At 49.2% G+C, this 14626-nt stretch overlaps 1 protein-coding gene across 1 annotated transcript in view; it reads right to left on the bottom strand.

The window, feature by feature from the left end:
- The window catches only part of ZFHX3 (zinc finger homeobox 3), a 240024-nt gene extending 225679 nt beyond the window's left edge, over positions 1-14345 (bottom strand). The window contains exons 1-2 of the mRNA XM_042780869.1: positions 11627-14345; positions 4381-4877 (exon numbers count right to left, since the gene is read on the bottom strand). Of these exons, the coding sequence (XP_042636803.1) occupies positions 4381-4877; positions 11627-14345 (3216 nt within the window). The remainder of the gene's footprint in view (positions 1-4380; positions 4878-11626) is intronic.
- Between the last annotated feature and the right edge of the window lie 281 nt (positions 14346-14626).

Below are 14626 nucleotides of genomic sequence, written 5' to 3'. Positions count from 1 at the left end.
TAAGTTTTGGTGGGTTTTTTTTTTTTTTTTTTTTTTTTTTCAGTTTAGCATGTCAATAGTGCAGTGGTTAAGGCATTTGGCTGCTAACAAAATAGTTCCTGGTTTGAACTCACCAGCCATTTTTTCTTTTCAGTTTAGCATAGGAGAAATGTGGCAGTCTGCTTCCATAAAGACTACAGCCTTGGAAACTCTATGGGGCGATCCCACTCTGTCCTAGAGGGTTGCTGAGTTGGAGTCTACTGGACGGCAATGGGGTTTAGAGTTAGCTTAAACAATGGTCTCCTGCTTCCTGTTTGCATCGCTGGCACAAGGCAGCTCACATGTGGCCCAGACCCAACACCCTGGTTGAAAACTTTCTTTGTGTCTAATTTAAGATTAATATGAAGCCTTCAGTATTGGCCCAATCAAAGGAACCTCAGCTGGGAGCTGTTTGAGTAATAGATTCTGGTGGGGTCTTAATCTATCTGCTAAAATTGATGGATTTCCATGCCAATGACTCTCAGGTGAAGAAAAACATCAAAGTGAAAACCAGATTCTAATAGTTGGCAGGTGTGCACTGATTTCCAACAGCACTTTCTGCACCCCTCCTCCTCCAACCAGAAACTACTGCGCATTTCAGAGAGCTCACTATCAGCGCCATCTAACGGGGAGGTTGAGACGAATGCAGCTGAGCTTGTGCTGAGTTCAACACTAGCCATCCTGGACTCAGGATCCAAGAGCACCATGGAGGAGAGCAGAGGCAGGCATCCTTAAATCTCTCGAGCAAGAACACCCTGCATCTCCACAGTGGAGGGGGTGGGAGATGGGGTCAGGGTGCAAGCCTCTAAAACAGGAGTGATGCATTTACAAGTGACAGCAGAAAGGTGCAGAATTAATGTCCTGGAGCTCAGCCCTGCTGAGAAACAGGGCGCTTTTCCACAACACTCAGTAAAGACAGAAGCCAGGAGCCCAGCCAAGATTCACCAGAGCTTTTGGCCTTCCCGGTGAGTCAGTGACCATGGCGAGTGAGAGGATGTGACCACAAGGGACTGAACCAGAGCTGGACATCATTTAAAACAAGCAAAACCCCTCAGGAACTCAATCACAAGCACATTGCCTGGGAATCCAGAGAGAAGGAAACAGCGCTTCCACCTAGTACCAGGACTGTCCAGCCCACACCACCCTTTCCCCTCCACTCCACTTCCAGAGGGCGGGAGGGAAGCAGACGCTGAACATCAATCTTGATTTAAAAGCTGCTGTCGGACAATAATTCAAACGAGACAATTCCAGGTAACCAGCACACTATCACTGATTGTGTGTGGGGTAGCCTAACCCTCTGCCACGTCCAGAACAGAAAGCAGTTCACACTTTCAGGAAGTTCCAGTCCTATCCAGCAACGTACGTCCTGGCATTTATGACACCAAAAGGTAGGACTCTGGATCAGCATGTGGCCAAAGGACTCGCCACTCACTACTGCTTGCTATTCCAACAGGAAGGAAGGAAGGAGAAGACAGCTTCTGTGGGAAGAGAGGGAGGCAGACCCAGTATGAGGCCAAACATATCATGGCCACCTCAGCAGATACAGAAGTGAAATCAATGTTGGGGTGTCCACCTGAGCCATCATGGATAACTGACCAGTGATTGGTGGGGGGGCACCAGGGCTGAGGGCTGCTGTGGGGAGTGGGAGAGGTGGGGAGGGGCTGAGCACAGAGTGTGGGGAGGGGGTGACCAGCCGGGTGCCCTCCCCGGCTCAGCAGCATCTGGAGCGGGTTTCTCCAGCAGACAGTGAAGAACTCGATTACACCCAGTTAACTGTGCTCTAAACTGATTATGCATGTGCCGGGCTAATGGATGACATTAGCAAGAGGAGAAACAACATGCAATCAATCTCCATCTACCACAGGCCACACTAGGGCCGAGAGAAAAACTCAGTCTCCAACTCACTCCAATCCCCACCCAAAAAGCTGGATGAACAAAGCCCTAAGAGAGGAGGCTCCTCACTGGTAAGAGAAGCTTCTCTCAATCAGAGTGAGGGACAAAGGCGCTTAGCGCGATGTTGGAATGAGGACCATCTTCAGTCACAAGGCCTCGTAGAAGAGCTCCTGCCCCCGCAGCAGAGGCAAAGCGAGCAGGGGGACATTCATTACGCAAAGACTAATGAGACCAGACTAATGACCCATGGCTCCTGATGCAAGGATTGCTACCCGGAAGTCTTGGCTCATCACCCCCAGGGACTTGCTGGACAAATGCATTATTTCAGCACCTCTCCATCAGGGATCAGGGGCCAGTTTCCACACTCTGTCCTATGTCCCAACTGTTATGACCCTTCTACTTATGGCTGTTCTGAGCAAGCATTTCCTCCACCTTAAAAAAAAAAAAAAAAAGGTGAGAGAATTCGGGCCCAGGAGGATAAGTGACCAGAGCTCACTGCTTAGAAGCCCAATAATAAAACATTGCCCTCACACCTACCCTGGAAATCACCTCAAGGTGTGCTCTGTGGACATGGTTTTCGGCCCCAAAAGGGGTACTCTCAGTGAAGCCTCTGAGTTCAGGTCCTTCGGAAAAGCAAAGCCAAATACCTGATGTCCTCTTCTTCATGATTCCATCCCACAGAGGATGCAATGTGGAGGGTTCACCACCACCACGTGCATTTTATTATCAAAAGGACAAGTCTTGCTTGACGGGAAAGGGAGACTTTGTGTCCCTCCACACTACCTTCATCAGAGCTGGACTTGACTTTCCATGATCAAGCTGGGTGTTCTGTACTAACCTCAGTCATTCAGGTCTTTTAGAAATTCTTTTTTCCACTGGCTTCTATCAGGTTTTCTTGACCTGATCTGGACCAGTTAAGACCTCCAATTTAAACTGGTAGCAAAGAGACTTTTCTTTCGATGGTGGCACAAAACTGAGCCTGGTCCACTGATGTTCTTGCTCACTTTAGATTAAGGCATTTGGTGGCATGATGTCCAGACCTTCCCAACTGCACCACTCCAATCCATCCATAAGTGGAGTCAGCAGCCAGTTCCAGAACATTCTGTACCTGCTACCCCATTCCTGTCTCTCCTCCTTTCCCTAAAACAGCTTCTCATCTATGTTACATTGAATACACAGGCCCCTGCCATCCTGGGCATGATCAATTACAAAATAAGTTATAATTACCTATCTAGGCAGAGATTAATATGGGAAAGAATCAAAAGTCCTCCCTATTTGGAGTCTGTTCTAAATTATGATGAGTCAGAAGGGAATTAAACCAGTTCATGATAGGCAAGAACTAAACGTTTAGCCCTCAAACATGGAAAATGGTATAAAAGGAAAGAGAAGAGACTGATAAGAAAAGTGAGGGTGATGGAGAGCGAGCGAGAGAGCAGAAGGTGTGTGGAACGGGCTGAGAAGATTTATGGCGATTTGCACCTGATTGTTCATACTAAAGCCATTATAGGATGATTAGAGAAAAAGGTGAGGCTTTAAGTCCAGTGAAAATCAATAGAAACGTCTGGAGCAATTCTGCCGCGCAAGTGAAAGGACTATTTACAGTATCCGGACACGTCCCCGCCCCTGTTACTGTCTAGAGAGGTGAGAGCAGGACTGAGTATTGGGGGGAAAAGAGGAAAAGGTTAGCAAGAAGGAATGGAAAGGAAGGAAGGGGGAAGAAGATGAGGTTCCTGAGAACACCCCCCAAAAAAAATCAGGAGAAAGGGGATAGAGAGCAACAAAAGCAGAGGAGGAGGAAAAAAAAAAAAAAAATTCCCTTTACCTGGCCCTTTTCCACCCACAGCATCTACAACCAACCATCCAGCCCACTACATCATTTACTCACTGGTTTTACCATGGATCTCTCCTCACCTCCAACAAAAAAAAGAAAGCAGAGTGGAAGCTCTATGAGGGCAGGGACTTTTGTCTTGCGCATTTACACAGCCACGTGCCCAGAAGAATGCCTGGTACACAGCAGGTGTGCTCCATATATTTGTTGAAGCACTGTATGCGTGAACCATCCCAGGGGCACCCACGAGAGAGAAAACAGAAAAAGGGTGAGGGAATAGGAGAGCAGAAAGCATGAAAGAGAGAAACACAGTGCGGATAGAAGCCAAGGGAGGGTAAGGGAGGAAGAGAAACAGCAACCGTGAGTGCAGACCGCCAAGGGATGAGCAGAATGATGGGACGGATTGGGCTGCTGAAACTAAGCCTGCCCCCCAACACGGGGCACCCCAGAAAAAGAACCTTAAGTTATCAGTTGCACCCTGTCATCACATCTCAGTGTCACGATCCAGTGGGTACTGATCCCCTTGCAGTGCCAGGTTACCATCCATCAACCAGACATGGCACAGACTGTCCATCTCCTCTCCCCAGTATCTAGCCCACCCCCTTCCCAAACAGCCTGGACCCCGAGGAGCCAGGTCCTACCTTGTACAACTTCAGGCTGGCCTCATGCCTGGAGTTGACAGTGTGCAGGCGCAGCTTCTCCAAGCTGTTGGTGTAGTAGTCACAGGCATTGCACTTGAGGTGGACAGGGTTGCCGATGGCTACGCACTTGAGTCGCCACTCGTTGGCTTTGCCGCCCTCCTTGATGTGGGCCACCAGCTGGTACTTCTGCACATGCTTGTCTGTCTTGCAGTGCAGCTGGAAGTTGGCCTTCAGCTGGGTGTTATAGCGACACAGCTTGCACTGGTACGAGTCCCCCATCACAGCCTTCCACTCGTCCTCCGGGAGGCTGCGCTCCATGTTCATGTGCAGCCCCAGCATGTCCAGGTTGTCCGTGGTGAACTTGTTGCAGACGGCACACTGGAAGAGCTTCAGTGATGGATCGTTGGTCTGGATGAAGCTCTCACCCAAGTTCATCAGCTCCTCCGACACCAGTTGCCCACCCCCGAGCCGCATGTCTAGGGGGATCTCACCGCCCACTGTGAGGAAACAGAGTGAAAAAGAGATAGAGTCAGAGGTCAGGCTCACAGCCAGTGCCACAAGTGAGGCATGACCCAGCCCTCCACCAACTTCAACTTGGATTCAAGGAGTAAAAGTTTACATTCAAGTTTTGCAAGATGCTATCACACTCGGTCGCTAACCAAAGGATGGAGATTCAAACTGGCCCAGAGGTACCGCAGAAGAAAGGTCTGGCAATCTACTTCCGAAATAATGAGTCCTTGAAAACCTTATGGAACACAGTTCTACTTTGACCATGAGTCAAGTCAACTAGAGGGCAAGTGTTTTCTGCTTGTTACTAGCCAGAAAAACAAAAAAAGAAAAGTACACAGTATTTCCCACAGACTTTCTGAGATTTGTGGAAGGCCTAATGTTTTCTTTCTTTAGGAAAATAACACTTAGAAGCCATAACTTCTTGACTATTTCAATTCAGCACCTCACTCAGATCCAAGAAAAGACAGAAACAAGCAGCGTCAACTGGCTACAAGAGACTTTGAAAGGCAAGACCCAAAAAAGCTAGAAATGAGTTACAGTACAATCTAAGATGTCAAGTCTTTATGGTGAACCATTGCCCAGAACTGACCCAAGACAAAGATGTTCACTAGAATGTCCTCCGATAACGGATGTGCTGTCCAATACGACAGTCACTAGCTGCCTGTGATTACTGAACATGTGAAATGCGGCCAGTGCGACTGAGGAATTGGATGCTTCATTTTATTTCATTTCATTTTAATCTGCATGGCCACATGTGGCTAGTGGCTACTGCACCAGACCGCACGAATCTGCATCAAAGATTTCGGGATGGAATGACGTTAACAGAAATGGAGCAACCAGAGTAGAAGTAACGAGAATGGCCACGTGTTGTGAAGAATGTGACATCACTGAACCACCTGTGTAGAAACTGTTGAACGGGAACTTAAACCTCTATGTAAACCTTCACCAGAAACACAATCAATCATTATTTTAAAAGAAAAGCAAGAAAAGATTTCGGGACTGATCTCCTCCCTCCTCCCCATACCCCTCCGGCCAATATCCTACTGGCTCGTTAATGCTATCGACATCAGCCCCCAAGTCTCCCCAGTCACTGCATCTTTTGCCTTCTCTGAGCCACCACACACATACACATACACACCCCACATGGTGTGTGTCACACTTTCTGTCACAGAGTCAGCCACATACTGGTCAGCAGCCCCCGTCAGGGTCAGTGTCTCTAGCACAGGGGGCTGGCCTCTCCTCTCTGAACCTCCAGTGCATCCAGCCCTCGACAGAGCTGCTCAAATGTTTGTTGTGCCAAGCAGGGGTAACAAAGGAGTCAAGGTGTTCCATGTGCAGGAAGTGGACGGAGGCGGGCAGTGACACGCAATGGTCAACTTGTGCGACAGGAAAAAGGGTCAGAGAAAAGTCTGCACCTCCCTCCCCGGCCCCACTCTCGTTCCATCTATCACCAACCTGCACAGACCAGAAACATGCTCGCTCACTAATGGTAAATGAATGCATCAGGCTCTTATTTACATTACGAGAGAGGCTTGGACAGAGCAGCCTCCCCTCCATTATCTAGAAGCGTGGAGTCAAGCAGAAAGCTGAGCAGCGGCTTCTATTTTTTGCCTCACCCCTAAATACAAAGCACACTTCAGCTATCATGTCTGCCTTCACTCCCTCCCAAGTGATATTTAAACTTGACCTTTTTTTACATGCAGTTGGGCTGAGGTTTTTTTTTTTTTTTTTTAATGACTGATGAGAATTCATGTTAGTGGCTAATTAAAAAAAAGATCTTTTTTGTTTTGTTTTTAATGTTTTTTCTTATGTATGCTACACGAGGTAGTGGTACAGATGCCACTCAACAGATCAGTCGTGTCTGAAGCCTGTGGACGGGCTAGGCAGGCCACAGAAATCTTTTTCGCAGGAACATTCCAGAAGATGGAGGTAGATTCCTACTCCTCAACTCTCCTGCCATCGCCCCTGGTGAGAGGAGCCATAACTAAGACATTTTTTCTTAGGACAAAGGAGGGGAAAAAAAGGGGGGGGGGGGAGTTGAAAAACTCCCACCCTTAATAGGGACATCGGGAAACATGCTCAGGGTTCAGTAAAAGAAGAAAGTGCCCAGAAGGTAAGACAAGGACCAAACATGTATTTGTTCCTGATGCTGACTACCTGAAGAATCAACCCTCTCCGCTTTTTACACTGGATCTCAGTGCATAGGCATCACTGTAAAGAGAAACGTAGCTATCACTTGCTGGACACTTGAATGAAAATTAGAGGTCCTTGGAACACCCAAAAGCAATCAGCCCCTATTCCCACTCCGAGCTCTTAAAAAGAAACACAAACCAAAGGCAGGAGCAGAGGAGTAGTGAAATTAGGATGAAAGGCAAGCTAAAACTTCCTTCAAGAACTATTCCTTAGAGAAGCCAGTCCTCAATCAAGAATCCTACACAACTCACCAAACCAAAAACCAAACTCAATGCCATTAAGTTGATTCCAACTCTTAGCGACCCCCTGGAAACTCTTAGGTTTGGAAGGCTATAAATCTTTACGGAAGCAGATGGCCTCATCTTTCTTCTGCAGAGTGGCTTGTGGGTTCAAACCACCAACCTTTAGGTTAGCAGCCAAATGCCTTAACCACTATATCACCAAAGAAGGAGCTAATTAAACCCCCAGTCCACAGGCAGTTAAGTTAGGAGTACAGCCCCTTTAAGGAAGACTTTGTGGTCTTCACTCTCAGGCCACACTGGATGCATGTTCCTGGAAAGAGGAGAGCCCCCTATCTCCCCATATACACCTAAGTTTTGCTACTGTTAGTTGCCATCGAGCCTGCTGGACTCATGGTGACTCCCAAGTGGAAAGGCATCTAACTGTAACATGGGAAATTTACACATGAACCCACCTATAGACTCACAGAGCACAAAGGCTCAAAGACACTTTCTAGAATCAAAGGTAGACCCACAGGAGCTGTTCAACCTGGTGCAAGGATCCAGTGGCTGCTTGGAAAACACACAGATGTCCCGCAGCAGCCCCTCCCTCAGGGTGGTGCTCAACTCCTGGACCTAAAGGAATGGTTGGAGAGATGCTCACACGGCCGTAAGTCCAATATCCTGTTCACAAAGAATGCCAGATCCAAATGGACCAGACTAAGAGGTGCTGACCCTCTCCTTAAAGGTCTCCAGCAAGGAAGCACCCTCAGAATCAGTGTCTGTGAAGTCGATTCTGATTCATGGCGACCTCATGTGTGTTGGAGTGGAACTGTGCTCCACAGGGTTATCAACAGCTGAGTTTCTGGAAGCCGATCACCAGGCCTTGCCTCCAAGCTGCCTCCGGACAGATGTGAAATGCCACTTCAGTTAGTAGTTGAGTGAGTTACCTGTTTGTACCACCTGTGGACTCTGTAACTTTGTAAGCAGGAGTGTAATTCATAAAAAAAAAATACCATAGATATCCCACCCAGCAATATCTAATAATTCCTACAACCCTCTTTTAAATGACTTAAGGAAGAAGTTGGGAGATCAACAGCAAAGTTAGACCTGAATGTCCCCTCTCTTCATTGCAGATATTGGTTTCTCCTACCAAGACTGTACTGCTTAAATTCTAAGTCCTTCCACTTCCTAAAGCTCCAGTATAAAGGACTGTGGCTTTCACTCCAACTCAACAGCCCTTAGTGCCTCAGGATAGCACTGGAGGTTTCCAAAGACTTACCTCAGCCAATAAACAGTGACCCTGGAAATTCAAGAGCCCTTCTTAGGATAAAGTCCTTAGAAGGAAGAGAGCTATTCTCTTTAAGAAATAAAGTGTGGGTCTTCTATGTGTGTCTCCAACACAGGGATGCATTCTGATCATCTATTTCTTAAGCATCAGCCATAATGCTCAAGAGCTCATGATGCCCCATAGACTCACAAACACTTGGTACAAAAGGAAAATAAGTCTCCACCTCTCAATTCCAGCCACAGTAAGAATGATCCATTTTTAAGGTAATAAAATGTATCACTTTGACCTCATAGGTACCCATCTGCCTTCCACGTCTTCATTATCACCTACATCCTCGCTCATTTATGTTCTAGATTAAGTTGTGTCCCTCTAGAAAGATATGATGCTATGCAACAACATATGCTGAAGCTCTAACTCCTGTACCTGTGAATGAGATCATGTTTGGAAACAAGACATGTGAAGGTGTTATCAGTTAGGTGAACATGAGGTCATAGTGCAGCAAGGTGTGTCCTAACCCTCTATGAGTGGTATCCTTATAAAAAAGAGGAGATCCATGGAGGCAGAGAGAGAGGAAGGACCCCATGTGACAATGCAGCTCCATGCCAACAAGCACCTGGTGCTACCAGAAGCTGGGAGAGAGACATGGAACAGACTCCCTCAAAGTCTCAGAAGGAATAAACACAGCTGACATCCTGGATCTCAAATGTCCAGTCTCTAGAACTGTGAGAGAGTTCTTATCATTTCTGTTCTTATCAGCTGCCCAGTGTGTGGCATTCCATCAATTAAATATAATTTACTTCAAACTCGGCCTCTCCATCTTAGCTTCCTAGTTTGGCTGTTACAAAAACAGGGATTCATTCTCTCACAGTTTTGGGGGCTGGAAGTCAAAAGCAGGGCATCGGTGGGGTGGGGCTGGGGGGTATCTTCCCTTGTTGGTAGCCCCGGGACTTTTCTGGCGTCTGTCATCCCCTGTGTATGTCTCCATGTCCAGGCTGCTCTTTTTATAAGACAACACTCAGAAGTGATGAGGTTTAGAACCCACCCTTACCCCCTTATGACCTCCCTGGCATAACAAAAGAAACCCCCTATTTCCAAGTACAGTCATATTCACAGGTACAGGGGTTAGAACTTCATCCATAATGCTCTCAAGGTTTAAGCCTTGAGATCAGAGAACCCTAATTCCGATGCTGGTGTTAGTTTGCCATCAAACTGATTTTCAACTCTTAGCAACTTCATGGGACATAACAGGGATTCTTGGGCTGTAATCTTCATGGGAGCAGACTGCAAGGTCTTTTCTCCCTTGAAACTGCTGCTGTTGCTGTTGTTATGTGCCATCGAGTTGATCCCGACTCATAATGACCGCTCCTTGGGTTTCCAAGGCGGTATCACTACGGAAGTAGATTGCCCAGCCTTCCTTCCGAGGAGTGGCTGGTGGGTTTGAACTTCCAGCCTTCTGGTTAGCAGTTAAGTGCCTTAGCCACTAAGCTATCAGAGCTCCTTGAAGCTGCTGGGTGGGTTCAAATCTCCAATCTTTTAGTTAATTAGGAGCTGAGCGCTTAACCACTGTGCTACCAGGGCTCCTTCTATTTCCTATAATACTGATGCCCACGCTACCTATGGAGATAGATTAGATGATTCCCCAGCTGGTAAAACATCTTCAAATCGTTTGGTAATAAGGGATGAACAGGTAAATATTTCAAAATAGAAAACATGATTAAAGTATCAGGGACTCATTTAAATACATAGCAGGAAACTAAATTAAATATTATGAAATAGAACTCATCAGCAACAGTTAGCACTGAAACACCACACAGAAAAAGACCTGCAAACCAGTGAAGTCTGCTCCTCTGGCATTAACCTAAACCGTCCCAGAATAAAGGTACTTGCTCACACTTTGTTGTAGCCAACAACTTACACCCTTGTCAGTACTGCTGTTGTTGTTAACGGCTGTCCTGTCCGTAATGCGATACTACTTAATTGGCTGTCACTGCTAGTCCCAAGAGGTTAGCAAGGTCAGGGAATGAAGACCGGGCAAGGGGCGGGGCCGCACGGAAACAAGGAGTGGGTAGGTGCAGGGGTGACCCAACAATCACCCTCGTCTTCATGAAGGCTGATTGGTGGATGATCTTGCCGTGGAATCTCTCCTCAAAGTGGGGGGATTCTTTCCACCCAAGACTCACAGTTTTCAGCATCTAACTTCTCAAAGTCTCGATCCTGTTCTACGTGTATTAAGCTAATTGGTAAGACCTGGTCTTTGGATAGAGCCACCCCAACTTCCCTCAGTTGGTCATGGGCCAAGTTTCATGGCAACAAAAGCTCCATTAGCAACGATCATTCTTTGATGTATAAATTTGTTGGTTCATTCCCGTTTCCCCTATCACGCCACTCATTACACTGTCCCTAAGGCCATTTAATTCCCAATTCCAAACTACAGTTATCAGCAAAAACTCACCTAAAATAAGATGGGAGGGAAAAAAAAAGCCACCCATGTCTCTTCCCTGGAGATTCTCACAAATGCACTGGAGAACGCTGTGAAGTCCTAGGGTAGTTTCCAGCTCAGCACAGAACCAGCCTTCAGTTATCTGAATAAAACATACTATGGTTTCTAGTTCTTCTTGAGACGAGTTTCCCCACTTAAAAATCTAGCTACATTTCCTGTAAGTTCCAATAAATATTTAATGAAACCAAAAAGTTTCGAATAACTATGGCGATTTTACAAATTAAGGAACACACAGAGAAAGAGAGAATGGAACAGAAAGAAAGGTTGAGCGTTCGCCAAAAACCAGAGGAAACACTTAAAAGTTTAATCCCGGCCAGAAGTGCGGCCAGAATGCGTACATCCTCCACAGGCACACACCGAATCCCAGCTTCTTGAGAGAAAATATCAGACAAAACCCAGCGAACTTAGATACTCACATATACACGCAGTAACTGAAGGACAGAAAAAGGGACCAAAGCAACAGGGCTGGCTGTTTCCAATTCCCCCCAATGAAACTCACAGAAGTGAAAGGAACAAACAGGAAGTCAGCCTCACCTAGAGCAGGCGTCATGGCGGCCACGGGCCCGGCGGGATCCAGCTGGAATCCGCTCACCATGAACTGGGCGTCCGAGGCGGCGCTCTCCATCTTCAGGCTGGGCAGGCTCACGTTCTGCGCCAGGTAGTACTGGTAGAGCTCGGCCTCGGCGGGCGAGGGCAGGCTGCCGAGGCCCAGGTGGCGGCTGTGTTGGATCTGGGTCATGTTCTGCTGCAGCAGCATCATGTTGTGCATGTGCTTCTCACTGGTCATGTGAATGCGGAGGTTCCTGGCCACGTTGGTCTCGTAGTCGCACACCTCACACCGCCAGGTGGGCTTGGTTTTTGGTTTGGTGGGCGAGGGCGCCCCGCAGGAGCTACCGATGTTGGCGGCGGCGGCGGCGGCGGCGGCCGCTGCAGCCGCCGCTGCGCCAGCCGTGTGACTGAAGACTTGTTCGCCCCCTCCGTTCTGCAGGTTCTGCATGTTGTTGAGATGCTTGTCGGACTGCATATGAATACTGAGGTTGCCTTTGGTCGTTGTGGAGTAGTTACAAACCTCGCAGCGGAAAGGCTTGTAACCACAGGTGTAGCTCTCGCCTCGCGCCAACCGAGGGTGGGGCTGCCCACTTTTGCAGTAGACACACGAGCCCCCAGGCTCCGGGTGTTTCTCCTTCATGTGCGCCTCCAGCGTCTGCTGGTACTTATAGTGCCAGTTGCACTTGGGGCACTTGAGGGTCTTACACGAGTTACGGGAATGCATCATGGTCATGTGGCCACCAAGCGAGCGGGAGGAGCCCAGGACCGTGTCACACTTGGGGCACTCCACGCCGCTCCCCGAGGGGCACTCTCCAACCCCAAGCTCACAGAGGGAGCCCGAGTGCTGGTGATGGGAGGCAAAGCTCCCATCCTCGCCCTCTGTGCTTTCATTTGGTTCTGGTGCTGTGGCATTGTCTTTATTGGCACTTTCGTCAGTGAAGTCCAGCCTCCTGCCGCCCTCTGCCACATTGGCCCTGACACCCTCATTGTTAAAGCTTAAACGATTCCTCCTGTTCGCACCATCAAAGACAACAAAGGAAGAAGCAGAATTAGAACTAGTAGAAGCTGTGCCCCTCGACAGGGTCTGGAGCACATTAGGCATTAAGGGGGAGTTAGAAATGCTTTGGTTTGAGAGAGCAAGGTCCTTTTTGCTGCTACTACCTGCCGCAGCCCCAGACTCCTCATGGGGCTTGTCCTCCAGTTCGTCATCCAACTCGCTCGGAAAGAGTCCTTTGCAACCCTCGTCTTCCTCCTCCTCTTCTTCCTCCTCTTCCTCCTCCTCCTCCTCCTCCTCCACTTCTTCCTCCTCCTCCTCTTCCTCCTCCTCCACCTCCTCCTCGACAGGCTCTGCTTTCTCAGAGAAGCAATCCGGGTCACCCACTTCTTGCTTCTCTCCTTCTGCTGGCCCAGAGTCCTTGCCCTCTGAGGATTTGGTAGGACTGGAGGCCAGAGGCTCCAGGGGGACTGAGGTAATGGGGGTCTTCAGGACCGAGCTGGTGAGCCCACCAAGGTTCAAGAGGGTGCTGGGGGGCAAGATACCAGCCTGGGGCTGCTCGGGGCCAGTGGCAGAGCTGGCTGGGACAGCCTCCTCCCCTTCCATCCGAATGCCACTGAATTTTCCATAAAAACTGTGTCCGGGGCCTATGAGGTTAGCTGTGGAAACTAAAGGGTGTTGAAAGTTTTTGTTTTTTGGTTCCAGAAAACTTACAAGGGGTTCCTTGTCTTTGCCAATCCCTTGGATGATAGCGGAGATGTTCTTATTGCTAAGAATCTTCCGCTCGTCCTCACTCAGGGTCATCCGATGGTCATGCACGGCGTGTGTCACAAAGGAGCGGACGTACCCGAAGGAGAGTTTGCACAGGAAGCACATCAGGATGGGCTTCCTCTTCCCGTAGAACACGAAGCCATCGAATTTGGACAGGTCCACATTGTTGGGAACATCTTTGGATACGCAGGAGCTTTTGGCAGAACCATCGCTGTTCAGGTAATCCTTGTTGCTTTTGTGTCGCACGTCGAAAACGCGGAAGCTGTGCAGGACGGGGCTGAGCCCCGCCAGGGCTGAGGTATTCGGGAAAGCCTGGTCTGGGCCCTCAAACCATTTCCCAAAGGATGAGGCTATGTGGAAAGTGTTGATGATCTGTGGGTACACTGGTGCAGCACAAGAAGGGTCCCCTTGTTTGCCCCCTGCGGCGGGGAGAGAGTTCACAAAGAGTGAAGGGAGAGCCCCGCTGCCACAGGCGCCCCCGCTTTGGGTCAGCTGGCTCAGGCTCTCAACAATATAGGCCGAGCCGTCCGGCTGGTAGACTATCTCTCCAGCCAGGTTCTCCACATCACTCTCCTCGTCCCCCTCCTCACTGGTGTCGCTCCCGCTCTCCTCTCTCAGGGGCAGTGGGGGGCACGCGCTGGGGCAGTGATGCTCCATGTAGGTCTGTAAACTGGCAAAGGAGGACGAGCACTCGTTGCAGCTGACCTCCTTGCTAGCGGGCTCGGCGGCAGGGCTGGCCGAGGCGGTGCTCTCGGCAAGGCGCTCATTGAAGGGGGCCCTCAGGCCGTCCAGGGGCCCATGGTTCTCGCTCGTGGGCTGCTCCATGCTACTGGGTTTGTCAGGGAGGTGGGTGCTGTTGAGTTCAGTCCATTGCTGGTGCTGAGGGAGACCGCACCCATTGTCCTTCCCCGAGACGACAGGCGAGTCACAGCCTTCCATGGTAAGGCCTGCGTGGAGCTTTCATTGCACCCAGTACGGATCGGACCTGAAGAATGTAGGCAAGGGGAGAGGAGAGAGAGGGGGAAGAGAGAGAGAGAAAGGAAAGAGGTTAGGAGGGCCAAGGTTCAGGTCCCACACGGAGCTCTCTAAGGGGCTTCTGTCCATACCCACAACACAGACCAGGCATTACAGAGGACGGGCCTGGGGGACAGCTAAGACCCCAGTGGTCACCCAAGCTGTCCTGCGTGAGAGAGTGGGCAGTGCTCGTGAGCATCACGGCC

This window comes from Orycteropus afer, unplaced genomic scaffold (genome assembly GCF_000298275.1).
Source record: "Orycteropus afer afer isolate SDZICR_OR568_19922 unplaced genomic scaffold, OryAfe1.0 scaffold00067, whole genome shotgun sequence".
Classification (NCBI taxonomy): domain Eukaryota; kingdom Metazoa; phylum Chordata; class Mammalia; order Tubulidentata; family Orycteropodidae; genus Orycteropus; species Orycteropus afer.
Note: the sequence above shows the minus strand (reverse complement) of the source record. Positions and strands in the feature narration are given on the sequence as shown.